Source organism: Pituophis catenifer, unplaced genomic scaffold, assembly GCF_029215685.1.
Source record: "Pituophis catenifer annectens isolate HBS135680 unplaced genomic scaffold, rPitCat1.0.hap2 SCAF_18, whole genome shotgun sequence".
Lineage (NCBI taxonomy): Eukaryota > Metazoa > Chordata > Lepidosauria > Squamata > Colubridae > Pituophis > Pituophis catenifer.
This window is the reverse complement of record NW_027256898.1, coordinates 7,659,340-7,687,003: the sequence shown is the minus strand read 5'-3', so window position 1 is coordinate 7,687,003 and position 27,664 is coordinate 7,659,340. Positions and strand designations below refer to the sequence as shown.

Genomic DNA, 27,664 nt, shown 5'->3' with positions numbered 1-27,664 from the left:
CCCACTGCCAGGAGTTTGTGTCTCACCAGGCTCAAGGTTGATATATAAGTCTAAGTGCTATCGTTATTTTTCCTTCCTTCCTTCCTTCCTTCCTTCCTTCCTTCCTTCCTTCCTTCCCTCCCTCCCTCCCTCCGTCCCTCCCTCCCTCTGGTTAGAATGCAGTATTTCAGGATGACTCTGCCCACTGCCAGGAGTTCGATACTGACTGACTGCCTCAAGGTTGACTCAGCCTTCCATCCTTCCGATGTGGGTCAAATGAGGACCCAGGTTGTAGGGGGCAAGAGTTTAGAGAGGGCTGCAAAAGCACTGTGAAGTGGTCTATAAGAGCTATTGCTATCTTCCTTCCTTCCTTCCCTCCCTCCCTCCCTCCCTCCCTCCCTCCCTCCCTCCCAGTGGTTAGAACTCTGCCCACTGCCAACAGCTTGATCCCGACTGGCTCAAGGTTGACTCAGCCTTCCATCCTTCTGAGGTCGGTCAAATGAGGACCCAGATTGTTTGGGGAACAATAGGCTGACTCTATAAACTACTTAGAGAGGGCTGTAAAGCACTGTGAAGCGGTATATAAGTCTTCATGCTAGTGCTATCTTTGGTTTATAAGGCTGACGAGGCTCCAGCCAAACCTTGCGCAGCGCCAACTGCAGAGAAGCCGGTTTCCACAAGGTCCCTCTTAAGTTTGTCTTCGTGGGGTGAGGCCCAGTGGCCCACAAACTCAACGGGGGGGGGGGAGAGGCTCCGTGGCGACAGCCCCTTTCCGAGACTGAAAGGGGGCTGCCTCTCCAGCTTGGTGAAGGTCGGGGGGGGGGGCTGAGCCCTGTCATGCAACCTCCCTTTCTCCCCCCCCCCCTTCATGATGCCCCCACATGACGCCTTCCGTAGTCTTGCCCTTCTCCTGTGATACCCTCCCTGCTGGAGCCACAGACCCAGAACTCTGCCTGTGCTTTTGAACCCTGGAGCGGCTGCTCGGTGAGGGTTGTGGTGGCTCAGTGGCTTAAGACACTGAGCTTGTTGATCAGGAAGGTCAGCGGTTCGGCGGTTCGAATCCCTCCTGCATGAGTAGGGGGTTGGACTAGATGACTTCCAAGATCCCTTCCAACTCTATGTTATTGTTACCGCTCAGTTCTGTGTGTGCCAGCAGCCGAGACTGTGCTTGTCCAAGCCAGAAGCTTGGGGAAAGCTCCTTGTGCCCCCAGCAACTTTAACCCCACCCTCCCCCCACGATTAGCTTGTTTCCCCTTCCTGCCCCCCCCCCCCCCCGCGGGATCGGTTCTTGGCAGCAGACCCTCCTGCCCGAGGACTGTGTGTTTGAGAGCCTACTGGGGCCTGCCCAACAGAACAGGACAGGAGAACCATTGTGTCAATCATCAGGGCTGGGAGGAGAGTGGGGGCGGAGGTGAGGCTGCTTCCAGAAACAGCCTCTCCCCTGGGGCAGGAAGGGGGTGGAGCTGGCAGGTATGGGAGCCAGCTCTGGAGGTAGGAGGCTGTGAGGAGGGGCTGGCCTTTGCCACAGTGGGTGGACCCAGCCGCTGGTGACCTTTCTCCTACATGCAGCCAGCCACCTGCTTCCCTCCCCTGCCCAGCCCACTGGTGGAGCAGCAAATAAAGCCCCTCTCTGATCTGGTTTCACCCAGAGGGAAGCACAGCTCGGGCTGGAGCAGAGAGCCAGGGCTGTCAATGCTGGGCAGGGCTCAGTGCAGCTCCGGAGGGCCGTCGCGGGCATCGATGCCAGCCCTGCGGGAAGAAAGGGGCCCTCTCGCCTCCTGTCAGGGCTGCCACTGCAAGGCTCCTGCTTGGGTGGGGAGGCCTCGTGTCCCGTCTCTACTCCTGGGCTGGTGGCAGCCGCCCCATGGAGCCTTCCCCCCGCCGCCCGGCAGCGGCCTCCCTCTCCCCGCCAGTGGATTTTGTCCTGGGTGCCGCGGCATGCTGCATGGCCTGCGTGTTCACCAACCCCCTGGAGGTGGTGAAGACACGCCTGCAGCTGCAGGGGGAGCTCCGTTCCCGGGGCTCGTACCCTCGCCACTACCGAGGGGTGCTGCAGGCCATGGTGGCCGTCAGCCAGGCCGATGGACTCCGGGGTCTGCAGAAAGGACTGGCAGCCGGACTGCTGTACCAGGGGCTGATGAACGGCGTGCGGTTTGGCTCCTACTCCCACGCTGAAGATATCGGCCTGACCCAGCATCCGGGAGGGACCTTGGCAGCCGGAGCCGTGGCCGGAGCACTGGGGGCCTTTGTCGGCAGCCCGGCCTACTTGGTAAACCTCTTAAAGGGGGCGGGGAGGGTCTCCCGGGCAGAACCTTGGCTCGCTTGGCCAATGTTGTCCCTCTTGCAGATCATGCATGGAGGTGGTGGGGGTGGCGTCTCCTGTGTGGTTGGCCTCCCTTGATATGCCAGCTGTGGCTGTACCCCCTTTTCAGAGCAAGGGCTTGGATATCTCGGAGGTCCTCTCCAGCAGGACAGCTGCTGCAGGCTCGGAGGGGCTTGTGAGGCTGGAGGTGCCTCTTTGGGGTGGCCTCGAGGTACTCCCCGTTCCCCAGGGTGCTTCCATGGGCACCAGAGTCCCCTTTTCCTCCTTTGCTGCCCGCAAAGCTACGGGCATGGAAGCTGGCTAGAGTGGTGCATCTTTCGTCTTCTCGCCAGGGAGGTGCCGAGTTTTTTAAAAGCCTGCAGGCTTGTTGCCTGGGCATTTGCAGCCCAAGAGAGCTGTCAGAAGAAACTTGATCTACAAATGGCCCTGCGGTGGCCCAGTGCAAGCTGGGCATAGTGCCTTCTCCCTCCGCACAGGCCCTGCTTTTGCAAAAAGCCAGCTTTCGCCCTAAGTGGGAGCTCCAGTTGCTCCCTGCGAGAGTGAGGTCCCATTGATTAGGCAGCTGCGCACCTGGGCAGCCCCTTTGTGAAGAGAGCCCAAATGGGGATGGGATGGGGGAGGGGGGGTTAGCTTAGTATCCCTGAAGAGGGAAGCAAACTAACTGTCCTCAGCAGGGATAGTGCAGGCTGAGGGCCCTGGGTTTCTGAAAAGACCCGGGTGCAAGTCAGTGGGAGAGAGTTGGTTTCCCACCCCACCCTCCATCCCGTCCCGTCCTCAACACATTTGCTTACCTCTTGTAGGTCAAGACGCATCTGCAAGCACAGTCGGCAGCTGCCGTCGCTGTGGGACACCAGCACAACCACAAGGTCCGAGGCCATCTCACTCGACACAGGCTTCGGTTGGGAGGTGTGATGGAGGGGGGGGCACCTTTCTTGGTCCGGGACTCTGTCCAGAGCTACCTTTGCCCATCTTGGCAGAAGCCTTGGCCGCTTTGCAGAACCCCTCTTGGGGGTGTGTGTGTGCCAGGGGTGCTTCTGCCAGGGGTCACGCCTGAGCAGTCCCAGTCCTTGGACGGAGCCTCCCTCCGGGCAGGGTGAGGCCAAGGGAGGCTTTGCGACCTCGGGCACTGCCAAGCAGGAGGGACGAGGGGAGGCCCGATTGGTCCCCCAGGCAAACCCATAGCAGCTGCATCGGCTGTCCGTCCCAAACTGAGAGGATTGCTTTCTGGGAAGCTCAGCACCACTGGCTTGACAAAACCTCCACTCTCGGCTGCAGTGGCCCAGCATGGCTAACTAGCCGGCCGGCCTGAAAAACTCTCAGCCTGCCCTGTCCCTAGAGCTGGGCTTTGCGAAGGCCGACTTCGGGATGGAAGCGTTTTCCTAGCTGGCTGCCGGCCAGGTCCCCAAACAGCCCACCCACCCCCAGCTAAACATCCTAGGCAGAAGAGTCTGGTCCTCTCACCGTTTTGTCTGTTAAGGATGCAGCTTCCTCGGCGAGGAATCTTTCCGCAGCCAGGTCCTTTACGTGGCCTCTGCTGATAGGGCAGGGATCGGCTTGATGCCGTCGGATGCCATTTTCCTAGTCCTTTCTAGGTGGATCCTGCAGGCTAGAAAAGTTCCTCCTGTTTCAGGCCCCTCTTTCTCCCTGGCCTGGCCCGAGGCAGGGGCGCTGGTCTGAGCTGCTTGTCTTCTCCTGCCGCTTTCCAGAGCATCTCCGGGGCCTTTGAGGCCATCTATAAGCGGCAGGGGCTGCTGGGGCTGTGGCGCGGCGTGAGCGGAGCAGTGCCTCGCGTCACGGTGGGCTCCTCGGTGCAGCTGGCCACCTTTGCCTCTGCCAGGGAGTGGGTGGCAAGGCAGCAGGTGAGCAGGCTCAGTGCGTGTGTTTGTGTGTGGGTCTCCTGAATGGGGTGGGCCTTTGGCCAGCATCCGATTCACCTGTGGGAGCTCCCCTTTGGCCTTTCCCAGCCACCCTGCTTTCCCAGGCCCGTTCCCAAGCGTCCGTGGTGGCCTGCGGAACACTGGATTTGCCGTTGCCAAGATGGTTTCTCTGGCTTTTCGCTTCCCAGTGGTTCAAGGAAGGCAGCTGGATGGTGGCCCTTGCTGGGGGCATGATCAGCAGCGTGGCCGTGGCCGTGGCCATGACTCCCTTTGATGTGGTGAGCACACGGCTCTACAACCAGCCGGTGGATGAAGCAGGAAGGGTGAGGCTCACCACGGAGGAAGCTGGCTTGTAGAGGGGCTCGATACCCCCTTTGCAGGGGTGGGGTGCTGGGGGTTTGCAGGGGTTCGGGAGAACCTCTAGCTAAGATTTTGTGCGGTTTGGAGAACCCCCAAATCCCACTCCTGGCTGGCCCCGTCCGCCCTGCCCCAGGAGTCCTCACGCGGCCTGTTTTGTATGCAGGCAAGTGCAGGGTGCATGCAGAGGCTCGGAGAGGGTGAAAAACTGGCCTACTGAAAGTTCGGGAAGGTCTCCAGAGGGCCTCCAGAGCCTGGGGAGGCCGTTTTCACCTTCCTGGAGGCTCAATGAAAGCCTCCAGAGCCTGGGGAGGGCAAAAAGCACCCCTGCTGCCATGGTGCAGGAAGCTGACTAGGACACACCCACCATGGCCACGCCCACCCAGCAACCAGGCAGAGAACCCCTTGCTAAAATTTTTGAAGCCCACCCGTGCTCGTTTGGGTTGGAGGTCAGAGAGGGGGAAGCGTTACCCCGTCAACTGGCCCTGTCCTCTTCTCCCCCTGCAGGGCAAGCATTACCGGGGCTTCTTCGACTGCGTCGTGCGGGTCTCGGGGAAGGAAGGCGTCCTGGCCCTGTATAAGGGCTTCGGCCCCGTTTACCTCCGCCTGGGACCACACACCGTTCTCAGCCTTCTCTTCTGGGATGAGCTGAGGAGGATCACTATTGGCAGCAGGCCACCTGATGACCCCCAGGCTGCTCGGGAGCCTCCAGCCTCAGAAAGAGCAGGGCTGTGGGGGGAGGACAGGAGAGCAAAGAGCTCTTTCTCCAACTGGAGCGCCAGGAGGTCCGTCTGTTCAGATACGGAGCAGTGATGGCGGCTGGAGAATGAAGGACCTGCCGCAGAGCCAGTTGTAACCTTCAAGCAAAGTTGAAGCTTCAACCACCGCCCTTTTTTGGGGGGAAGGGAGGGAGTCAGTGTAAAATTCACCACCTGAGACTGTTCCAAGCAGACTGGATTTTACTCCTCCCCTCCCCCCGGGAGTCGTCTCTCCCCCCCCCCACACACAATTTGACTTACACTCCAGGGCAGAGGTGGGATTCGCTCACCTTCCTTACCGGTTCGCAAATGTGAGCACACGCGCCTTCTCTGCGCAAGTGCAGTAGTCGCACATTACGTCCGGGCGGGTGGGCAGAGCCTCCCGTTGTCACCGCTACCAGTTCGCGCGATCCGGAGAGAACCGGCTGAATCCCACCACTGCTCCAAGGCCAGAATCAGAAAGGCAGGTGCCACAAGGAAGGAGTGGCAGAGCATCTCTCCCTCTTCCAAGAATCCACAGCGGCTGCACTCTAGTTTTTCTCACAGAAGAGGGAGAGCAGATAAAGCAGGAAAGGAAGAGGAGGAAAAGAGAGAGAGCGAGAGAGAGAGAGAGAGAGAGGATTCTAAGAGACAAGAAGAAAAGGGGGCCTTCCTGCTTTGGAAATGCTGAAGCCTCCTTCGCTGGAGTTGCGGCGGAGGAGATACTTCTAGGACAGAGAGCTTGGGAGCAGCCCCATTGCCTCTTCTGACCTTGGGGGGCCATGAGAAGGGACAAGGGGGGGAGCACAGAGAGGGACTGGTTGCAACCATCCCTGGGGTTGGGTAGTGTCCAGATGCCAGTCCCAACACAGCCGTCAACACAGCAAGGGCAGGGAGGCCACAGTGGCCAAAGGCTTGGCCGTAGATTGCGCCACCCACAGGAAGGAAAAGGGCATTGGGTTTCTCCCCCCGGATTTATGGGTCGCTTATTGGAAGCATCTTTTTTTTTCTCCCTTGCCTTGTTGGTCGGGCAAAGTTTAGTTGGCAAAATTAGCCAGGTTTTTGGTTTTAAGCCACTGGAAAACGGCTGAGGCGCCAGGTCCAAGGGCCCAAGTTCAGAGATGCAAGAAGGTGGGGCTGAGAATTAATTGCTGTCCCGAACCGGATGGCTCTGGATCTCCTCGGTGACCCCCCACACACCCTCTCCCCACCTGGCCTGGCGCTGCAGGTCTGGGACGGAGAATCGGCTACGGGGCGCGTCTCCCGTTTCTGTTGTAAAAAATAAATAAATAAAGGCTCTGTTTCCACAAACGAGAGAGCAATCCTTGTGTGGCCCAGCCCCTCTGGGTTCTCACTCAAAGGGGTCAGCACAAGCGGCCGAGGGACCGGGGTAGGAGACGGGATCAGAGCTTCCTGCTTCATGCGCCGATGGCTCAGGCTGAGCCAGCTCCTCAGCGGGGCAGAGTCGGCTTCCGTCCGGGGCTGAGCCTGGTCAGAGGGAAGACTCCTTTGGCTGAGAGGGAGGGAGGGCACTGAGGAAGGATGGATTTGGGAGCTTGCCCGAGGAAAGGAAGAGCCTGCAATCTGGCACCCATGTTGCAGTGGAGAGAGGCCCGGCCCCACGTGTCTTCCCCCTGGCAGGACGGCTTGGCCTGGCCCTGAGGCCAGTGGCGGGCGACTCTCCGGTCCTCCAGGTGAGGAGGGAAGCCAAGCGGAGCAGGGCTTCCTGTCTGAGGCGTCTCTTTTATGGGATGTTTCACGAATACTCGGACGGAAGGCGGCTGTGGTCCTTTGGACCGAGGGTCCAAGTGTCCCAGCCTTTAGCTGCTTTGTGATCTTCAGAGGCATTGGACACACGCGCGCACACACACATTTGATTGCCTGCTTAATACGTCTGATTCAGTGGATCCTCTTAAGCCGCAAAAAGGGGCGGCGGCTGTTTTTTTTTTTGGCCCTACAGCTTGCCCTCTAAAGCTGGGAAGGCTTTCCTTCCCCCCCGCACCACTCCTTCTTACCTGGGCAGGAGGCCCTGGTTCCCTCCTCACAGCTCCTACCTCGGTCTGGAAGAATTGGAGCAAAGCTACCCAAAGTCTGTGGCTCCCATCATCCCCAGCCCATAGAGCAGAGCCTTGGAATGAAGAAGAGGTGGCGGAGGTGCCTTCCACGTGCTGCTGCTGCTGCTGGGAGGGCCTTTCCCAAGGCAGAAAAGGCTGAGCCAGCCTGCCCACTGTCGTCGTCCCCCTCCCAGTTTATTTGCTCACTCTGGGCTCAAGGTCCTTCCTGTGCCGAGGCCGTTGAGAGGAACCTGGGAGTAGCACGGGCCACAATGCTTGCCTGGGTGCAGGGTTTCCTCCCGCTGGCCTGGACCTCCAGCCTTGTGGATTCCCTCCTACAGGGTGAGTTCTCCCCATGCCCACCCCCAATGCCTTCCCTCCCTCTTCCCACAGTCCCTCTCTCCCTCCTCTCCTTCCTGGCTGACCTCTGCTTCCCTACAGGGCTGGTGGGGGCCTGTGCTGTCTGCATCCTGGGCAGCCTGATGAGGATTTACCTCTACATCCAGTGCTTGAAGTGAGTGCCTGCTGGGAGGGTCCCCGGGGTCGGGAAAGGAAGGAAGTCCACATTCGGTGCAGCCCTTCACCACCACCCTGGGCACTTCCCATGGCTGATGGTTGACCCTTGCCTGGGTCAACCAGGAGGCCGTGCAGGGGTGGGACCAAGGGTGTTATTCACTTACCTTCGCTACCAGTTCTTATATGTGAGCCCATGCACAGAGCATCAAAAACAGGACATGATGATGTCCAGGTGGTGGGCGGAGCCTTCTGCAGCTGCCGCTACCAGTTTGCCTGAAATGGATAGAACTGGCTAAATAATACCACGTGGCTGGAACGCTTCTCTGGCTGCCCCGTAGACCCATCTGGCTTTTCCCCCCTTTATCCTCTCCAGTGACCCCGACAGGCAGAAGGAGAAGGAGGTTCTCCGGAGGCAGCAGCCCTTCCTGGACCAGCTCCATCTCGTGGTGCTGACGGCCATCTTCACCATGGTGGGGCACCGGGTGGCCGCCCTGATCGTCCTGGAGTTCTCCCTCCGGGCAGTGTCTACCATCCTCTCCCTCAACAAGGTTGCCCATCTCCTTCCTGTTTCTGCATCGGGGCTGGCTGGGGGAGGGGTGCGGGGAGAAATGGGCGGAACCCCAGACACAGGTCAGAGAATGTGGCCAGATAAAAAGTTGTGCAATGCCGGCTTAAGGGCCACTTGAGAGGCACTGAATTCCTGCTCGGAGAGTAATGCCTCTTGCCTCCACCGTGGCCTCTGTCAGGAGGCAGCCAATGGCTTCCTTGCTTTTTTTTCCCCCACCCATCATTTGAATGGGGAGCCACACTCCCCTTGGTGCCCCTGTGTTTCTCCCTATTGAGTGGGCCGCAACATCCCCCTGTGGATGGAGGGGCCTGGATGGAGATGGAGCTTGCACAGGGTGGTGGCTGGACAGATGTGAGTTGTATCAGGGCCTCCACACTGGCACTGCATTGTTTTAAGCGGTCTTATTTTATTGTGTGTGCTGCCCAGAGTTCTTGGCAGGCAGGTGGCTAAGTAGGCCTCCGTGTCACAAAGAGGCCACCCGCTTCTTGTTCCCAAGGGAGCCCTGAGCAGCCAGCTCTACCTGCTCTGCCAATACTCGCTGGGCTGCGGCGTCTCCTGCAGCCTCGGCTACCTGCAGGAAGGAGCGCCCCATCGCACCTGGAACCTCCTCCTGAGCGTGGGGCTGGCCACGCTCCTGACCCACTACGTCTGGCGCCTGGCCTGGCACGTCTCCACGATGTACGAGCTGCACTGCAAGGAGCGCTATTGCGGGGGGTGCCTCTTCCTCCTCGCCACGTGGCACGGCATCCCCCGGCTGCTCTGCAACGCCCTTCGGGTGACCTTTGGGGTAGCCGACTTGGCGGCCGTGGCTCTGATCAACCGGGACTTCCTCTCGACCTCCGAGGCCATCCGATTCTGGACGCCGCTGACCATCTGTTACACGCTTCTGGTCATCTACATGCAGGGTGAGTTGTTTCTGGTTTCGCGAACGCCGACCCTGGCCCCACGGAAAGCAGGGCTGCCTGCAGACCCCATCCTGTTTGCCCTTTCCCTCTCTGGAGCGTTGGGGATCCTCTCTGAGCAGCGGCCAGCCTCCCTCTGTGGAAGGGGTTGCCCGGCTCCTCCGGCTGACCTGCTTCCTTCTGTCCGGTTGACCAACAGAAGAGCAGCATCACAACCCCAACCAGCAGATGGCTTTCCAGACCGTCTTTGTCAGGATGGGTGGCCTTCTGATCTTGCTGATGACGGTGGGCCAGTGGAGGGACATCGTAAACATTCTCATCTCGCTGGTGGGGGAGATCTGGTGCCTGACCCGGAGTGGATCCATGCTGGAGGTGTGCAGAAAGCAGGTGAGGAGGAGGAGGAGGTGGCTGGACCGCAGGCAGAAGCTGTTGTGACCTAGGCCCAAGTAGTTATTACCGGACACAATCAGTCCTAAACAAACATATTTTATTAGAACAGCTGAGAATTACTTTATTCTCAGCTTAGTCCAAATTAATTCCAAAACAAATCCTTCATAAACAGTCCTTCGGTCTTATCACAAACCTTTGTCTTCTTTGGCACCCTGCCAAAGGTGTCTTCTTGGCAAAACCCCACAAAGTTCAGAAGCAAGAGACACCGACAAGAAACAAATGTAGCAACATTGCTTTCCTACAAAGAGCCCAAGAGCCGTTGCTGCTCTTTTAAGCCTTCTGGGAGGGGCCAATCATCTCCTGGCCTTACTCCCAAGTCATCCTTTTTGCTTTAGCTGCTCTTGCCTTCTGGCAGCTCTTTGCATGCGTGCACTAGGAACAGGCTCCTCCTGTTCCTCTGCCTCTCTGCTGTCCGACCCTGGAGGCTCTGGAGTCCGCTGATTCCTCCCAGATAGCCCTGGCCCCATCTCTGCCTCTGATGCAGAGCCCTTGTCAGGGCCTTTCCCTGACTCCAGAACTGGCCCATTGTCCTCCCCAGCCTCCTCACTGTCCAACTCCGCTGCCAGCTCCGCAGGCTGCTGGCGGACCACAACAAAAGCAGCCCAGCCTCTCAGCTGCATCTCTGCTGACCTCTGGGAAGTTCCCTTTAAATGGAGCTCAGGGTCTGATCGGCCCATTGCTGTCTTCACTAGCTGAGCAAAAGGGGGTGGTTTTGCTTCCCTCTCCCCCACTCACCCAAAGTCCAGAGGTCCAGACTAACCAACGTAAGCAAGAGGCCTCCTGTGCTGCGAGTCCAGGCGCTGTTGGAGGGAAGCTGGCCCTTCCGTGTATTTTGCATTTGCTTTCCGTTTCAGGATGAGAGCCCCTTGCTCTCCTCATCGACATCCGGTCCACCTCGCGGTCAGTGCCGAGAGCGCCCCTCAAGATCTCCGGCGGGAGCAGCAGTGCCAGAGGCCACGTCCTGAAAAGGTGAAGCCTCTCACGAAGGGCCCAGCCTAGAGACCGTAGACCAGGCTGGCCACAGGCCCAGCTCCTTCTGTCTGGGCTCTCCACCTTTGGTGTCAAATGGGTTCGTGGGTTCCCTCTCGGCACACCGCTGCCCCCTTCAGCAATTCTGTCAGAGTGTTTATAGCATGACTACTATTTTGAGACAACCCAGGAGCAAAATACAGGATACAGAGGTTTTGTCTTACAAACAGTGCTTTACAGTATATACAAGACTTCTATATACAGACATACACGTGGGGATTATCCGATGCCCTGTAAGGTGTTTGCTATTCATCGATCTTTTCCTGCGCTCCAAGCATTTGTGGCATTTTTTTCCTGGGTGGCTGACAGTTGGCTGAAGCCCTTTTCCCTCCCTCACTCCACAGGGCATCTCCAAAGTGACGGGTGTCAGGGCGAGAAGGTGGGTGGGAATGGAGATTTTGCAATATCTTTCCCCTGGCATGGGGTGGGAATGGAGATTTTTTTTTTTTAATTTGATTTATATGCCGCCCTTCTCCGGAGACTCAGGGCGGCTTACAGTGCGTTAAGCAATAGCCTTCATACTTTTGTATATTTATACAAAGTCAGCTTATTGCCCCCACAAACTGGGTCCTCAATTTACCTACCTTAGAAAGGATGGAAGGCTGAGTCAACCTTGAGCCTGGCGAGATTTGAACTTACTTTAATTGCAGACAGCTGGTGTTAAATTACAGTGCTTCTGTCTGTTGAGCTAAACCAGGCTTCCCTGGGGAAAGGATTTTGCAGTATCCTTCCCCCAGGAATGGGGTGGGAATGGAGATTTTGCAGTATCCTTTCCCTGCCACGCCCGCCAAGCCACAGCACGCCCACAGAACCAGTAGTAAAAAAATTGGAATTCCACCACTGGTGCAAACCTCAAAAGGGCGCAGGGCTCCCTCAGATGCTGCTTTCCAGAACTCCCCCCCCCCCGAAAAAAAACCTGGCTTCTCTTGGATACCCTCCCTGCCCCCAAGAGCCACCTTCCAGGACGAGAGGACCAAGGAAATGCCCCCCACCCCAAGCCAGAGGCTGTCCCCATCAAAGACGGGGTGGGGTATGGGGCAGGCATGGCCCCCAAAGATTGCCTATAGGTGAAGGGGCCGGATTCCTTTCCTTACTGGTAACCTTTGACCCCAGGAGGTGTGCCCGACTTGTCTCGCAAAGCTCATCCTAACCAACGGGAGGTGATGGGTCTCCCTTTCCCTATGAGCCCAGCAGGTGGCAGCCTCGAGCCAATTTTGGTGGCTCTTACCAGTTTGCAGGGTCAGACCTGAGCGGCTCCGGGCTAGAGACGGAATTGGGGAGAGGAGGGGGGGGCTGGGAAAGCCACCTTCGTTTCTTGGCCGAAGAAGCCAGCGGGAACCGGCTGCAGTGGTGGGATTCAAGTAATTTAACAACCGGTTCTCTGCCCTAATGATTTCTTCCAACAACCAGTTTGCCAAACTGCTCGGAAAGTTAACAACCGGTTCTCCCAAAGTGGTGCGAACCGGCTGAATCCCACCACTGACCGGCTGGGTTCATGTCATGCAAAGCTTCCCTGTGCGGATGCAGCTAGGAAGAGTCGAGGAGGCTGAGCTGCGGTGCCCCCCCCCGCCCTTCTCCTGCCGCTGGAGCAGTCCTGGGGGAATCCTCAGACACTGGCCCGACCTTTGGGGTAAACCTCTGCCTGGCTCCCCTCGAGATGCGCTCGGGAAAGTTTTGCTTGATACTGATATCTACCAAGCGATCTATGCGAGAGAGAACCTGAGCCGAGCTGTGCCCGCTTCAGGAAGGGCATCCTCCGGCCAATAGACGGGGCTGGACAATCAGAAGACGGGCGAGGATTGGGTCCACACACTCTCGGTATAGGATAGTGATGTCCGCCTCATCTGGGCTCAACTGGGGCCCAGCCGTCAAAAGCAGTGGGGCCCGAGTGACGCTTCTGGGCTTCAGCTTGTGTGACCAAAATGCTCCCCTCGGAAGAGAGGTAAGCGGCTGGGAGGGGCAGCAGTCAAGCCCCCTGCCCATCCCCAAGCTTCGTTCCAAGGGGGTCAGCCCCCACAAAATGGACCGAACAAAACAACCAGGGGCTTTTGACGGTCAGAGTAACTTGCGGCTCTCTCTCCCTCCCTTTAATGTTCCCCGTAAATTACTTAGGAAGGGGCTTGACTGAGTTACTCAGTGGGGTCCTTGGCAGGTTTAAGTGCCTGTTTGTCTAAGTCGGTCTCCGGGGGGGGGGGGAGAGGGGAGGGGGCTCCTCGGATTGAATGGCCAGACAGAAGCTTTATGGGGGAGGGGGGAGAAGGATGCCTGACTAGGTGGCTCAGTGGCTAAGACACTGAGCTTGTCGATCGGGCAGTTCGGCGGTTCGAATCAGGAGTGAAATCCAGCAGGTTCTGACGAACCGGTAGCGGAAATTTTGAGTAGTTCGGAGAACCGGCAAATGCCACCTCTGGCTGGCCCCAGAGCGGGGTGGGAATGGGGATTTCGCAGTATCCTTCCCCTGGAGTAGGGTGGGAATGGAGATTTTGCAATATCCTTCCCCCAGGAGTGGGGAGGGAATGGGGATTTTTCGCAGTATCCTTTCCCCTGGAGTGGGGTGGGAATGGAGATTTTGCTGTAAACTTCCCCTAGCCATGCCCACCAAGACACCCAAAGAACCGGGAGTAAAAAAAAAAAAAAATGGGATTTCACCACTGGTTCGAATCCCTAGTACAGATCCCCTGCTGTGAGCAGGGGGTTGGTCTAGATGACCTCCAAGTTCCCTTCCAACTCTGTTACTATTACATAGGGTCCCCTTCCTCCCCTAAGGTGGGAGGAGGGGGGGGGGAATCCGGTCCTCCTGCTGAGCCAGGGAGCCCCAGCCAACAGCCCTCCTTCCTGGCTCAGCCCAGAGGAAGATGGGATCTGAGGATGCCTCCCGCCTGGGGATGATGGGTCCCGCGACCCAGCTGGGCCTTTTTGAGGGGGGGGAGAGCCTGCTTGGGAGCACAGAGGGGGCCCGCGGGAGCCTCAGCCCCACCACCAAGGGGAGGGGGGAAGGAGGGCGCGGCGAGTTCCAGTGGGGAGGGGAGGGGCGGGGCGCGGGAGGGCCGGGCAGGTACAGGAAAGCGCCGCTTTTGGCAGACGCCCCTCGCCTTTTACGGCCACAACGGCGGCGGCGGGGCGGGGCGCGGCTCCTCGACCCCCGGGCAAGGCAGGCAGGCGGCAGGCAGAAGGTGTTTGAGCGAGCCACGGCTGGAGGGAAAAGCAGCCGGCCGCCCTGCGCTGCCGCTTCCAGGTGAGTTCGAGAGGCGGTAGTCTCAGGAATGATCGAGCCCCCCACCCCATCCGCTGTTTTACCTGGGCGTCCGGATTTCTTCGTTCGGGAACGAGATGCTCTCTGGGCAGCCTTTCTCGGGAAAGTCACCCCCAACTTCCCCCCTTTCCCGGGGAGAAGGGCGGAGTGGGCGGGTTGCGCTTCTTTGCAAAGGGACCCCCGCCGTCCGGAGAGCCGCTCTCCAGGTAGAGTCTCCCCCCCCCCGCGTGGGCAGGCTGGACCCCCTTCCCCCTCCCCGAAAAGTCCCCGCTTTGTCTTTCCTCCGGCAGCCGAGCGGGGAGCTCAGCTGGGGCGTCCCCTTAGCCCCGCGGAACAGGCGGTGAGGTCCCTAACGCTGGGACCAGGGGTGAAATCCAGCTGGTTCTGATGAACCGGTAGCGGAAATTTTGAGCAGTTCGGAGAACCGGCAAACACCACCTCTGGCTGGTCTCAGAGTGGGGTGGGAATGGAGATTTTTGCAATATCCTTCCCCCAGGAGTGGGGAGGGAATGGGGATTTTGCAGTATCTTTCCCTCGCCACGCCCACCAAGCCACGCCCACAGAACCGGTAGTAAAAAAATTTGGACTTCACCACTGGCTGGGACCCCACAAACAGGAAGCCGCGGTGCCCACCTACCCCCCCTATTCCTGCAGAGGGGCGGATGCCTGGTGATGCCATGCATCCATCTTCCTGCCCCATTTGAGGCTCCTCTCTCGGAGGGGACAGAAGAAACTGGGTTTCTTCCAACTCTGGGCACAGAAGAAAAGGGGGTGGGTGGGCGAGGCCTGGGAATCAGCTGTGGGGTGTGTGTGCTTTTTTTTTTTCTTCAAACTTTGTTTCCCTGGACCCCTTTTTTGTGGCTTTCTCTGCCGGGACGGGAGTGGGGTGGGGTGGGGGCTTGGAGGGAGAACCCCTCTGAGGTTGCCTCTTGCCTCACCCTTTTTCTCAGGTGGGGATGCTCTCGGACAAGAAGACGGAGAAGCGCGTGGTCTCCTCCATCTTCATCATCCTCGCGCCGCCCCGCAGGGGCTGCGGGGGTCCTGCGAAGGCCCCTCTGTTCCTTCCCACTGAGAAACCAGTCCCTCATAAAGAGGGGTGGGGGCTCAGCGGCGCTCCGGGTGCAGGTGAGGCCCCTGCCACCCTTCGGACCCCGGGGCCCCTGAATAGGCTAAAACGGGGTTGCTCTGGCTGAAGGGTCTTGGCTGGCTCGAAAACCCAGATCCCTCTAAGCTCCTTCCCTCCTGCAGGCTCCTCTGCCCTGCTGCCGCCTCCTCCTGTTGACCCTCCTCAGCCCGTGGAGGCTGTCCTGGGGTCTCTGCAGCCCGCTGCCCTCCGAGTGGAGACCCTGGGCCCGGATCTGCAGAAGGGAGCAGCCCCCTCACCCGCCTCCCTGCAGGTAAATTCTCTTTCGCAGACGAAGCCTTTCCGGGCCTTTCCTTAAGGGGAGAGCAAGAGAAGCAGGCCAGCTGGGCTGCGGGAGCAAGAATTAAAATACAGGCTTGATTATAAAGTTTTAAATGTGGTGTAATGGCCACCTGGTGATCTCCTGGATCCTTCCCTTTAATCATGCCACTTTGTCTGGCTTTTTAAAATGAAATAAGCGAGAAGGCAATTTCGAGAGGCTCAAGGCCGCATTTCGGCCTCCGCACACCCTGTTTTGCAGCTTTCCCAAAAAAAAAAAAAAAAAAGGAAGAGTCTTAATCTTTAATTAAAGACCTCCCCACCCTTGACCCACAATAGCTAGGTTGCTGTGCCTCCTTGCTCCTTTCGGCAAACTGTGAAATCCACTTTGCTTTCCTTTAAGCCCGTGGTGGCACACGGAGCCATGTCGCCTGGCACGCCAGCTCAGCTAGGGCGCACATGCACGCGCCGGCCAGCTAATTTTTGGGCCTTCTGGGCCCACCAGAAGTAGGGAAACAGGCTGTTTCCTGCCTCCGGAGGGTCTGTGGGTGGGGTGGGGAAGGCTGTTTTTGCCCTCCCCAGATGCATAGAGAGGATCTGGAGCCAGGTGAGACAGAAAAACGGGCCTACCGTGACATCACGTGCCAGGAGCAAGGGGAAGGGGGGTTGCGTGTGCGGGGTGGGGCGCATAGAATTATGGGTGTGGGCATGCTCGCTCGCGAACCTCCCCACCCACCCCTCCTGGCACACGATGGCAAAAAGGTTAGCCATCACTGCTTTAAGCGCTTGGCTTAACTCAAGCCTGTTCTATTCTCTTTTCCAGACTTCTGGAACGGAAGAGCCTCAGCCGGCCTTGTCTCTCGGCTGGACAGATGGACAGGCAGAGGAGGAGGAGGAGGAGAAGGCCGCAGCGCTAGGTGAGGAGCTGTTCCCCGATCCCCACTGAGAGGTCTCTTGCCTCGGTGTTTCCAGGGAGGCGACTTGAGCCTGGCTGACCATCCCGTCGGGTCTTCCCTAGATGTCTGCGCTTTCTGTCATAAGGGCATCACGCCCGACGCTGTTGCTCTGGAGGCCATGAGGAAGCAGTACCACGTCACGTGTTTCACTTGCCGGGTGTGTCACAGCAGCCTGGCAGGGCAGAGCTATTATCAGAAAGAGGGACGGCCGCTGTGCGTGGCCTGTTATCAGGTAAGGCCTAGGCCAGTGATGACTAATCCTTTTTTTTCCCACTCGGATGCCAAAAACGCACACATGCGCTATCGTGCACAGGCGTATCCCCACACCCATAATGCAATGCTCTCCTGCACACCCCGTGCCCCTGCGCATGCGTGCGCAACCCCCCCGCCCTCTTGTGCAGGTGTGCACAACCAACCCCCCCCATGGCCCATTTTGGGCGTAGCAGGCTTCCCTAAAGCCTCCAGAGGCCGGAAGTGGCCCATATCCGGACTTTTGGTACTTCCGGGAGGCCCGGTTTTTATCTTTATCTTTCTTTTATCTTTTATTGGATTTATATACCGCCCTACTCCCGAAGGACACAGGGCGGTGAACAGCCACAGAATAAAACACATAAATACAAAAATTTAAAATAGAATAAAAACGAATTAAATAATTTGGCTGAGACAAATTTAAAATACCCAATAATTTAAAAACAAATTAAAGTTTACATTTAAAAGGGGAAAAGATTTAGGCCAGGCCTCCACAGGCTCTGGAGGCTTTCCTGGAGCCTCCAGGAGGGTGAAAACGGCCTCCTCTGGAAGCCGGAAATGGCATGTTTCCAGACTTCCGGTAGGCCTGTTTCTTGCCTTCCCAGAGCCTCCCTATACTTAATGTGTTTCCCCGAAAATAAGACCCTGTCTTATATTTATTCAAACCCTGAAATATGCGCTTGGCCTTATTTTCGGGGAGGTCTTATTATTTTGGGGCGCATAGAGGAAACCAGAGGAAATGGCGGGGACCAGCTGTGCATGCGTTTAAATATTTTCGGGGAGGGCTTATTTTCGGGGGAGGGGGCTTATTTTAGTGCATGCGCTCAAAAGCCCAATTGGGCTTATTATCAGGGGAAGTCTTAATTTAGGGGAAACAGGGTACCTGGTATCTAAAACGGACCGCGTGGAGACTCCTGGGAGGGGAGGGGCGGCATGAGCATACGCGCATGGCTGCCGCATTCGTGGCAGAGACCCGAAAATCAGCTGGCCAGTGGGAGGCGCGTGTGCATGCGTGGTGGATCTGACCTCGGGCGACAGCCCGCGTGCCCACAGAAATGGCTCCATGTGCCACCTGTGGCACATGTGCGATAGGTCCGCCATCGCATGCCTAAGCAATGGCCAGACTGGCATGCGGAGCGGGGAGGTGGAGGAGAATCCGGCCTGCCTCTCGCCTTCCTGGGTCTCATGCCGCCTCCTGCCCACCCCAGGAGACCCTGGAGAAATGCGATGCCTGCCAAGCCTTCATCCAAAGTGAGATTGTATGGGCTGTGGGAAAGGGATACCACCCTGAATGCTTCACCTGCGTGGCCTGCAGCCAACAGATTGGTAGCGACGCCTTTGCCGTGGATGACGATCAGCGGGCGCTTTGCCTTCCAGACTTTTACCGGTACAACATCATGGCTCTCTGCCTTTGGGGGTGGGCGGGAGGGTGTGTTTTGCACAGGGACGAAAGGCAGGGGAAGCCCTGCCGCAGCCTAGAGTTAAAACGGAAGCCGCAGCATAACCTGCCTGCCTGCCTTCCAGGAGGTTTGCTCCCGTCTGCGGGGTCTGCGAGGAGCCCATTATCCCGCAGGACGGGAGGGACGCGTACCGGATCGAGTGCCTGGACAGAAGCTTCCACGAGGACTGCTATCGGTGTGAGGTGGGTCTGGGGAACTGGGCTGAGGGCAGGGGTGCTATTCTGCATGGTTCTGGGGAATCAGTAGGGGAAATTTTGAGTAGTTCGGAGAACCGGTAAATACCACCTCTGGCTGGCCTGAGTGGGGTGAAAATGGAGATTTTGCAGTAATTTTCCCCTGCCACGCCCACCAAGCCATGCCCGGTAGTAAAAAAATTTGGATTTCACCACTGGCTGGGGGGGGCGGGGTCGTCTTTAAGAGGCCTTCGTTTGAAGGATGCCCGAGCAAAGAAGCCAGCATCGTCGCGTGACCTCTCTTTCGTGAAGCATCTCTGACTTGTGGAAATCAAGGTCGGCTTTCTTGCTCCAGAAACTTCCTTTCCCACTCCTTAATTGTGGAGAACTTCCAAGCTGGGTTTCAGCAGCTTGGAAAAGGCGTGCTCCCTCCTCCCCAGGACCCGTGGCCCCCACCCTAACCACGCAGTGTTCTTGGCAAAGAGGATGAAGCAGTGGTGAAATTCAGATTTTCTTTTTTTACTACCGGTTCTGTGGGTGTGGTTTGGTGGGCGTGACAGGGGAAGGATACTGCAAAATCCACATTCCCTCTCCACTCCAGAAGGATACTGCAAAATCTCCATTCCCTCCCCACTCCAGGGGAAGGATACTGCAAAATCCCCATTCCCTCCACACTCCTGCAGGAAGTACATTGCAAAATCCCCATTCCCTCCCCACTCTGGGGCCAGCCAGAGGTTCTTCGAACTACTCAAAATTTCCGCTACCGGTTCTCCAGAACCTGTTGGATTTCACCACTTGGATGAGGGTTTCAAAGCAAGCAAGCTCTGCGGAGGTCTTGAGGAGGCAGCCCTCCTGACTCTTTCATTTCTTTTGGCCCGTAGAAGTGTCAGGTCTTGCTGTCCCTGGAGCCCACGGAGGACGGGTGTTACCCTCTAGGTAGCCGCCTCCTTTGCCGAGCCTGCCACGTCTGGCAGAGCCAGGATCCTCCCGCGGAAGAGACGGAGGCTGATTGCTCTCAGAATCGGGGCCAGGAGGGCTAGCCCAGTGCTCCACCTGCCTTCCCCCGCCCCCTTGTTCTGTCTGTGAGCCTTTTTCAGTGTTTTTTCCTCCTTGGGGAGTGGGCCAGGGAGGATGGAGATTTGAATGAGATTTGCCACTCTTCCACCAGACCAAAGACGCCATGCTCCTAATGCCCCCCCCCCGCTTATGTCTGCCGGATAGGGGCACTGCTCTTATGCTCTCCTTGCTGCTGGAGGCACCGCAGAAGCCTCGGCCAGGATTCAGCCTCTTACCCAGGCTAGGAGAGGAGAGGAGAGGAGAGGAGAGGCTCAGGGTCCTTAGTAGTCCACCTTTAGGAGGCGTAGAGCGAGGAAACGGCCCTAGTTGGCCCTCCCAGCTTCTCCCAAGCTCTGCTTTGGGGAGAGGAGAGGGGGGCAGGTGACAGCCTGGGCTTCTAGGACCACCTGACTTAACACAGGAGATCTGGAGAGGGAGCAGCAACCCCATGCCACAAATTGCCATGTGGCATCTCCATAGTTGTGGGCCCTTCAGCTGCTCCGTGGTTGGTTGGTCGGGCGAGAGGGAGCCGAGAGCGCTCTAATCCTGCAGGCCTCTAATCCTGCTCTCCCTGCCCCAAAGAAGCCCCTCTTTTGAGTCAAGCCCAGCAGCCAGGAGATCAGAGAAAAGGCCTGGCAGGTTGGGACACCTGGGCAGAAGCAAGTTTTCAGTGGATTTCTCCCCGTTAGTACCCGTCTCCTCCACTAGGGGGCAGCCCAGCTCTGGAACTTGGGTCCCCCCCTCCCTCCCTCCCTGCATATCAAAAAGATGTGGGCACCGCTGCTGGGACTTAAAACATTGGGGAACCGGGCAGGAGCTCTGCCCCCTTGAAGGACAGAGAGGGGCTCCTGGAAAAAGCTTTGTGGAAGCTCATTGTCCCACAGACACATTGGAGGCTCTTGCTTTTGATTCTGGGGCAACCGCTTGAGCCTTCTCCCTTTGCTTTCGTCAGTCCTGGCCAGCAAGGCCAAGAGTTAAGAGTGCCAATAAAGGGAGAGGGGTCCCCAAACTGGCTCCCCACTTTACCCCCGCAAGTCGAGGCGGCTTGCTAACTGTTTCCCTTTGTCTGTGTTGACCCTGCCCAAGTGCTGTCCAGGGCCATGACTGGAGGGAGAGAGGGATGTGCTCCTTTGGGGCTCCCTCGGATATTTCAATCCTAGGAGCCCCACTTCGTTGGTACTCGGGTGCCAGGCAGCCTCTCCACCACCCACCCGCCGCCGAGGCTGGGCTGCATCCCTCCGACAAGAGCCTGATGATCTGCAAGCCTTTGTCATAAACCGATCAGGAGCCGGCAGACACAGGGCAGTTGCTTAAAGCAGGGGTCTCCGACTTTGGCGAGTTTTACCACTTGTGGACTTCCACAAGTCCACGAGTGGTAAAAGTCGCCAAGGTCGGAGACCCCTTGGCTTAAAGCCATTGGGCCCAAAGGTGCTTTTCAAAAGGCAACTGGACTTTCTTAGGGGTTCCTCCCCCCACCTCCTTTAAAACGTTTCGCTAAACATTTTCACAAGGTGGGGGGGGAGAAAAATCCCTTAAAAAATTCCAGTCACCCTTTTTGGGACAACCGTGGACGGCTGAAAAGACTTTCTCCGTAGACCCGGCTAGGTGGCCGTGCTTGTCAATCAGAAAGGTTGGCGGTTCGAATCCCTAGTATAGGGTCTCCCTGCAGGTGAGCAGGGGGTTGGCTAGATGACCTCCAAGGCCCCTTCCCACTCTCGTTACTCTTGTTATTATGTTATGAAAAGCCATTTCTGCAAAGGCAGAGCCTGGTTAGCAGGGGTTGGGTGTGTGTGTGTATGTGCCAGCCTTGGTGCCCTTCGGAAGGGGGTGGGTGGGATTTATCGCCGGGCGCCTCGCAAGAAGATCTCTCCATTCAGAGGCTGGCAAAAAGGGCATCTTTGCTTGGCCTGTCCGATGTACGGATGGAAATCCGGGGTGCGTGTGCAATAAAACAATCCAAAAATAAAAAGCTTTCAAAAAAAAGAGAATCCACCACCGAAGCCTCACTCTACGACATCTACTGAACGGCCTTTTTTTGGGGGGGGGACTCCTGGTCAAGCAATCCCATTGGCTGGGAGTGGGGGGGGGGTTTGGTTGCACAGGGTGGGGTGGGAGGGCGGATCAGTCACCCCCTCCCTTTGATGAGAGGGAGGGGGGGCAATGTGTGTGCCCAGCGCCCCTGCTGGACGCTCGTGGAAGGGCAGCCGCGGCGCCCCGGTGTCACAAAATGGCCGCCCGGCCAGGCAAGGAGCGACAAAATGGCGGCCGTCCCTGAAGCACGAGGGCGGGGCGGCCTTCCCGGGACACGGCGGAGCGGATTTTCCCGGCCTTTCGACTTCCCCGGGTTGACTTCTCTCCGGGGGAGGGGGGGAGAACGGTCGCTCTAGGGCCTTCCCTGAGCTTGTCAGGTCCTCGGTGGCGGAGGCAGCCCGGGAACATGAGGAAACCAGGGAGTGGGGTGGGCTGCGGAGCATGGGAGTTGTAGTAGTGAGCGCCCGGGGCCCGCCGAGATCGGGTGGAGGGGCGCTCAAAGGGGGGGGCTGGGGCGGAGCTCAGTTCGGAGAATAGGACGTAATAACGGAAGACGCGGATCCCGCACACGCGAGCGTGCAACTACTTGTGAACGGTACCCACTAAACTCCCCCCCCCCACACACACCGCCTGACGCTGAGGAGACAGAAGGGCGCACGCGCAGATGAAAGCCCCTTCCCCCCACCCCCAGAGAACGCGTGCTGCGCGTGCGCGTTCGCCGCCGAGAGGCGTATAGAGGACAGAATTCTCTCACGGCTCCCCCGCCCCCCCCCCCACCGCCTGCTGGAGCAGTCTCTCCCTGTTCCCCTGGAAGAAAAAGAAGTCTCCAGAGCGCTTGCGCACGCTCTTCCCCTTCGCCTCTTTTTCGCCCCCCCTCCTCCCCGTCCGACGCGCGCTTCCCGCCGCCCAATAGGCGGCGCGCTCTGGGGGCGCGAGGCGGGTGCTCGGCGGCGGATTGGCTACGGCGGCGGCCCAGCGCGCAGGCGCCGTGCGTGCGGGCGGCCGAGCGGGCGAGAAAGAGAGAGAGAGCGACGCCGCGCGCGGCGCTGCTGCGGCTGCTGAGGAGAAATTGGGCTGAAGCAGCGACAGCGCCGCCGCCGAGCAGGACGCGCGCACGACGACGACGACGACGACGACAACGACGGTCAAGAAGAAGGCGGCGGCGGCGTCGCCGGCGGCGGCCCCCTCAATATCACCGGCATCGCCGCCCACAGCAACAGCAGCATCCGGAGCGGCGAAAGGAGGCGGCGGCGGCGGCGAGGGGCCAAGTGGCGCGGGAGTGGCGGCGGCGGCGGCGGCGGCGGAAGCGGCGGCGGGGCCCGGTGGGATGGTGTCTCCCACCGGCGCCGCGGAGGGAGGCGGCGGCGGCGGTGGAGGAAGAGCGGGCCGGGCGCGACGGCGGCGGAGGCGCGGCGGCTCCCCCTCGCGGCGCTGAGCCGAGCCGAGGCGGCGGCGGCAGGCGGGCGGCGCCAGGACCCCCCCGTCTCCCGGGGGCAGCATCATGGTCCGGGAGACCAGGCACCTCTGGGTCGGCAACCTGCCGGAGAACGTCCGCGAGGAGAAGATCATCGAGCACTTCAAGCGGTGAGCGGGGCCGCCGGGGAGAGAATCGGGGATAAGTCCCGGGAGGCCTTTCCAAGCGGCCGGGGGAGCCAGAGAGGCCTTTACTCTCCGGGGAAGGGAGTTGAAATTGGGTGGGGGGGGGGATGGCCGTAATCGTGGGCCGGGGAAAAAAAAAGGAGATTTCCCCTCCACGCCAATGGGACCGTCCCTTCCAAAGGGGGCGATTCCGAAGGTGCCTCGCTGCGACAGGTAAAGGAGGAGGAGGAGGCCGCTTTGTGTGTCTGTGTGTCTGTCTGTCTGTGTGTGTGTGTGTTTGGATGGTGCCTGGGAAGCCCGATCGAGGCCCGGGATTTAAAAGAGGGCCTCTCGGGAGCCTGGCCCAAGAAGAAGTCAACCTGGACACAACCTGTCATCTGGAGGAACATCTGGAGGCTTCTGTCTGCAGCCCCCTCCCCTTCTCTTCGACTGCACCTCTGGAGAAGAAGAAACCCCAACAAGGAGCTATGCCGCTTTGCTGCTTTCAAAAAAAGAGAATAAAAAAAAAAGGCTCTCTGGACTCCCTTTTCTGCATTTGGGCATTTTAGAAGCCTGGACCAAAAAAAAAAAAAAAAAAACACAAACCACTTCCATAAGGTGCAAGCAGCCTTCAAGCTCGTATAGAGACCGCTTGCCGGATGGAGAGAGAGAGAAAGAGAGAGAGACGGATGCTGCACCACCACCGCCGGGGCCTTCATGTCGTGGGATTTTCAAAGAGCGCAGTTGGGATGGAAACCACTTTTACGCTAAGCCGTGCTTAAAAAAAAAAAATCTTATTTTTGGTTTTGTTTTTTCTTTTTTCACCCCCGCACTCTGATCCTGGACTATTGAGTGCTTGAATTTTTCTTCCCACCCCTCAGACGAGGTGGCAATTGAGCTCGGCAATTTTGAGGCTTCTTTGTTTTCTTATTCTTAAGGAATTATGAAAGGGATAACTGGAACGTGGATATTTTTGGATATTTAGGCACCGCTTTGAGTGACTAGAACACTGAAATTCCTTTTTTTTTTTGAATCCGACTTCCTTTTGTTCTGTTGCTGTGGAACATTTCCGGGATGGCCTAATACTGAACAGTAGCTTAGTCGTCTTATTTGCATTCATGAGATCTATATTTTTTTTTTCTGGCTGTAAAAATTCACCCAGGGAGAAACCTTTTGGACAAAATACATGTTAGCCGAATAGCACTAGCGTGGTGCTACATGGGATGGCTTTTGTGTGGTGATGGACACATTCTAGATAACAGTTGCAGAAACATCTGTCTTAAATAATTATTTCTGGTCTTGCCTATTATGGCATTTGTGAAGGAAAACTCTCATGCATCATTCTTGACTCCTATCTGGGTCAGCTGAAGTTATTTTCAGTGAAAGACTTAAGAGGATTGCAAGTTTTCTTGTAATTTTCTTCCTACTGTTTAGGAAGATTATGGAGCGTACCTAATGAGTCATCATGGGAAAAATAGACTTGCATGGTTACTTCATGGGGGAACAAGCTTGACTGGTGAATCTGGGGGAAGAGATAGTGAAATTACCCTGTATTCTTAAATGGAAGCTTGTTTTGTTGATGGTCAGGATACATTTTCATTTTTTGGCCAAAGATGTCCTTTAATGTTATGTTAGAATTGATGCTTCCCATTACTCACCCCCCCCCCCCCCCTATAATTCTGAGTTGGGGCACGCAGGTTACAAAATCAGAAGTGGATTTTTATTCTGGTCTTATTATCTAGTAGATAGGAAAACGGTTTTAAAGTGTTGGAGTTCCCATATGCAAAATAAGTCTTGCGTGGGAGCTGAGCAGGTCCTTTCCTAGAGGTTTTCCTTTGTGTTGTTTTGTTGTTGTTGTTTGTGTGTTTGAATTGGTATCTGAGGAAGGCACGCATGTGCGCATACACACACACACACACACACACACACACACACACACACACAGAGTCTCCTAGTACTTGCTGTGATTAGCAACATAGAGCCTGATTCATCATTTGGCAGCCCAGCTTTTTAAAAAAGAACTGTTCCTTGATCCTCCCTTTGCTGGAGAGGAGAGAACAACATGCCTCTCTCCGAGGGTTTAGCGCAGTGCTGGCTTGTATGAATGCCTTTCTAAAATGGCGGCCGGGTCCCAGTTTATGTCGGAAGGAATAGAGCCTCAAGCTGCACATAGAGGAGGGGGGGGCTTTGTGAAGCAGCAGCAGCAGCAGCAGCAGAAGAGCTGCGTAACAAGAGATTTCATCTGACTCCCTGGCTGCTGCTACCGCTGCAGAGCTTTCCCTCAAAATGTGCTGAAGGAGGAGATGCCTTGGAAAAGAGCAGCTGTAACTGAAGCACACGTATGCACAAGGGACGTCCCATTTCAAACAGGGGGGCAAATACTGTCCCTTCTCACCTTGCGCTAAATAATAGGAAACAGTGATGCAAGAAAAAAAAAAACCATGCACAAATTTAAACATGGATGCAACAAAAATGTAATTTGCTCCATTCCAGGAAACTGTATCATGCAGATTGTGGTTGTGCTATATAAAACTGGAAGAGTTGCCTCAACTTTCCTTTTGGAGAAAGGGCAACACTGGTTTGGGGCTGCTGGTTTGTTGTGGGATTCTAAGGGCTTCTTGTGCCCCAATTGTTGGAGGAAATTAAAATTGGCATTCCAGCATGTTGTCTCCTGCCCTACCACCCTGTTTCCACAGAAGGTTTCTAATGCTGGATAAAGTTGCCATGGTGCTGTTGCTTAGAGATGAGTCAGAAAGACGGAAGGTTCTGGTTTTTATTCCCACCCCCCCCCCCCACCCCCCGAATGTGCCAGTTTTCACATAAGCCCAAGCGTGGTTGGATTTAAAAAGCCAGTTTATTTGGCCAGCGTTTGGTCCAATCGTTCAGTATATTTTTCATCGATCATTTGGGTTACCAGCCTTCTAACTTATCAGTCGGAATTGTAGTTGTGTTTTGGTCCGCAAGAGATGCCTGTGAATGCTGCCTGTGTACAACAGGGCGGCCCTTTCTTTGTATGACCCTGGGTGGGGGAGGGGACAGGTTGCACAACAATTGCATTGCGTTGCTGCAGGGTGTGTATACCAACAAAAGACTACTCCTGCAGTTGTCTATAGCTGTGTGCATTTTAATTACCAGAAGAGAAGCTCAAAGGGGGAACAAAACCTCCCCTTTTTAGTTTTAGCTGGTCTCTCTGGCAAAAAAAAAAAAAATTCCCACCCATCCCCCCCTGCCTGGGAATAGGACAAAGAATTTGCAAAGAGCAAGCAGCGTGAACAGCCTTATAAGAAAACCAACCTACGGCTTGCTAATATATTAAAGATTATGCATGTAAATAGAGGCAACCTCACTATTTATCCTTTTGTGTCAATTTCAGTCATTCTAGTCGATGCTTGTTAAGTGTCCCTATCAGTTGGAAGAACTATATTGTCTATATACACTTAAATTCTAAATAAAATATGGCTTATATTGGTATGTGAAAAATCAGTTGTTCCAAGCAGGGCGCGCTTAGGAGAATAAAGGTCATAAGAAATTACACAAACATTTGAATTGTACAGCTCTTTTACTCAGTGGAATGATCAATGAAGGACACTTCTAAGATGACCTTTAACATATAAGTAACTGCTGTTTAGAATCCGATGTGATAATTTGGGTTATCCCTGTTTTGGAAACTTGTTAGGAAAGATAGTTTGTAAATAGATTGTTTCTACTGTGCTTGTGCATATTAATTTACAGTGGGTTTTTTTTGGGGGGGGGAATAGCCCTGCAGCCCTTACAAACTTCCGGTAACCAATAACAAGGGGTCATGTTTGTGAAGGTGAAAGAGAAGTTGACACACAGCTCTTAAAATAAAAACCACTCTTTTAAGCTCTTAAAATGATGCAGTGCATCAGATGCAATGTTTATTCCCCCCCCCCATCCATATTAATTCACTACATGTTTAAAAATAGAGGCCCTGTTTAATCCATCCATATTGGTTTCTTCTGCTGCTTGCTTTTTTTTTTTTTCTTTTCTGAGTTTCTATGAAAAACATTCCAGGAATCCGAAACTCTTAGATGGTCCTTTTTTTTTTTTTGATAGAAATCTGAGGAAATGATTGGTTGTGAAATCCTAACTGTGTCTCAATTATTGTAAAAATTGAAACACTGAAAGTATGTGCTACTCTTGAAGGAGATGCAGAGCAGCTTGCAAGAAAGGGTGGCTAAATATAGCAAAGTTTGTCCTCTGCATGAATGCCAAATGTCCAGCAGTTCCCTCTTGATTAATTAGAGAAAAACAGCAGTCTGTTTTGAACAGAACAAGTGAGTCGGTGTCGCTTTCTCTGTCTCTTTTTTAAAAAAAAAATAATAATAATAGGCACCTCAAGAATAAGGTGGGCTTCCAAGGCAGCTTTCCTTGTCCTTTATCATTGTTCTTATTTGGAAGTGATGGAGTTAAATACCAAACTGATAACCTTCCAAGTATGCTTTCCTGGGGAAAAAGGGCTTTTTTTGTAAATTTCCTGTTTTATTTCCAGTCCGGTCCATTTCATGGCTACACCGGTTCTTTTGCAGGGCAAGCTGAACCTGGCAGAGCTGATACGTTCCTGGGCACATGTATCTCTTCCAGTCACCGGTGTGCACAGTTCAAAAGCAATTTGGCCATTCTCTTTAATAACCAGGCTGTCTTTTCATGGTCACTCAGAAGTTATGGTGGACCAATGGGCCTGAGCATAGCT

The 27,664-nt window shown here is 56.1% G+C and overlaps 4 protein-coding genes across 4 annotated transcripts in view; all 4 read left to right on the top strand.

Moving 5' to 3' along the window:
• Positions 1-1,470: 1,470 nt before the first annotated feature.
• On the top strand, positions 1,471-6,564 carry SLC25A34 (solute carrier family 25 member 34). The gene is made up of 5 exons (XM_070956262.1): positions 1,471-2,248; positions 3,103-3,168; positions 4,009-4,161; positions 4,368-4,502; positions 5,044-6,564. The coding sequence occupies exons 1-5, from the start codon at positions 1,844-1,846 to the stop codon at positions 5,347-5,349; spliced, it is 1,065 nt and encodes a 354-aa protein (XP_070812363.1). The 5' UTR covers positions 1,471-1,843; the 3' UTR covers positions 5,350-6,564.
• Positions 6,565-7,547: 983 nt separating this feature from the next.
• On the top strand, positions 7,548-11,130 carry TMEM82 (transmembrane protein 82). The gene is made up of 6 exons (XM_070956263.1): positions 7,548-7,669; positions 7,769-7,841; positions 8,217-8,391; positions 8,908-9,316; positions 9,513-9,700; positions 10,618-11,130. The coding sequence occupies exons 1-6, from the start codon at positions 7,600-7,602 to the stop codon at positions 10,726-10,728; spliced, it is 1,026 nt and encodes a 341-aa protein (XP_070812364.1). The 5' UTR covers positions 7,548-7,599; the 3' UTR covers positions 10,729-11,130.
• A 3,795-nt stretch (positions 11,131-14,925) lies between these two features.
• Positions 14,926-21,342, top strand: FBLIM1 (filamin binding LIM protein 1). The gene is made up of 7 exons (XM_070956072.1): positions 14,926-15,170; positions 15,294-15,442; positions 16,271-16,364; positions 16,466-16,635; positions 17,861-18,039; positions 18,177-18,294; positions 19,167-21,342. Exons 1-7 carry the CDS (start codon positions 15,002-15,004, stop codon positions 19,323-19,325), a joined length of 1,038 nt encoding a protein of 345 aa, XP_070812173.1. The 5' UTR covers positions 14,926-15,001; the 3' UTR covers positions 19,326-21,342.
• A 1,389-nt stretch (positions 21,343-22,731) lies between these two features.
• Positions 22,732-27,664, top strand: part of SPEN (spen family transcriptional repressor) — a 55,216-nt gene continuing 50,283 nt past the window's right edge. The window contains exon 1 of the mRNA XM_070956219.1: positions 22,732-22,956. Within this exon, the coding sequence (XP_070812320.1) occupies positions 22,874-22,956 (83 nt within the window). The 5' untranslated portion in view covers positions 22,732-22,873. The remainder of the gene's footprint in view (positions 22,957-27,664) is intronic.

Bases quoted from the DNA above. Each gene is read 5' to 3' on its own strand.
- SLC25A34 (XM_070956262.1), top strand. From the start codon at position 1,844: ATGGAGCCTTCCCCCCGCCGCCCGGCAGCGGCCTCCCTCTCCCCGCCA. The intron at 3,169-4,008 runs GTCCGAGGCCAT...GCCGCTTTCCAG, and splicing joins GACACCAGCACAACCACAAG to AGCATCTCCGGGGCCTTTGA. The intron at 4,162-4,367 runs GTGAGCAGGCTC...TTCGCTTCCCAG, and splicing joins AGTGGGTGGCAAGGCAGCAG to TGGTTCAAGGAAGGCAGCTG.
- TMEM82 (XM_070956263.1), top strand. From the start codon at position 7,600: ATGCTTGCCTGGGTGCAGGGTTTCCTCCCGCTGGCCTGGACCTCCAGC. The intron at 7,842-8,216 runs GTGAGTGCCTGC...TATCCTCTCCAG, and splicing joins CTCTACATCCAGTGCTTGAA to TGACCCCGACAGGCAGAAGG. The intron at 9,317-9,512 runs GTGAGTTGTTTC...GTTGACCAACAG, and splicing joins TCTGGTCATCTACATGCAGG to AAGAGCAGCATCACAACCCC.
- FBLIM1 (XM_070956072.1), top strand. From the start codon at position 15,002: ATGCTCTCGGACAAGAAGACGGAGAAGCGCGTGGTCTCCTCCATCTTC. The intron at 15,443-16,270 runs GTAAATTCTCTT...TCTCTTTTCCAG, and splicing joins CCTCACCCGCCTCCCTGCAG to ACTTCTGGAACGGAAGAGCC. The intron at 18,295-19,166 runs GTGGGTCTGGGG...TTTGGCCCGTAG, and splicing joins AGGACTGCTATCGGTGTGAG to AAGTGTCAGGTCTTGCTGTC.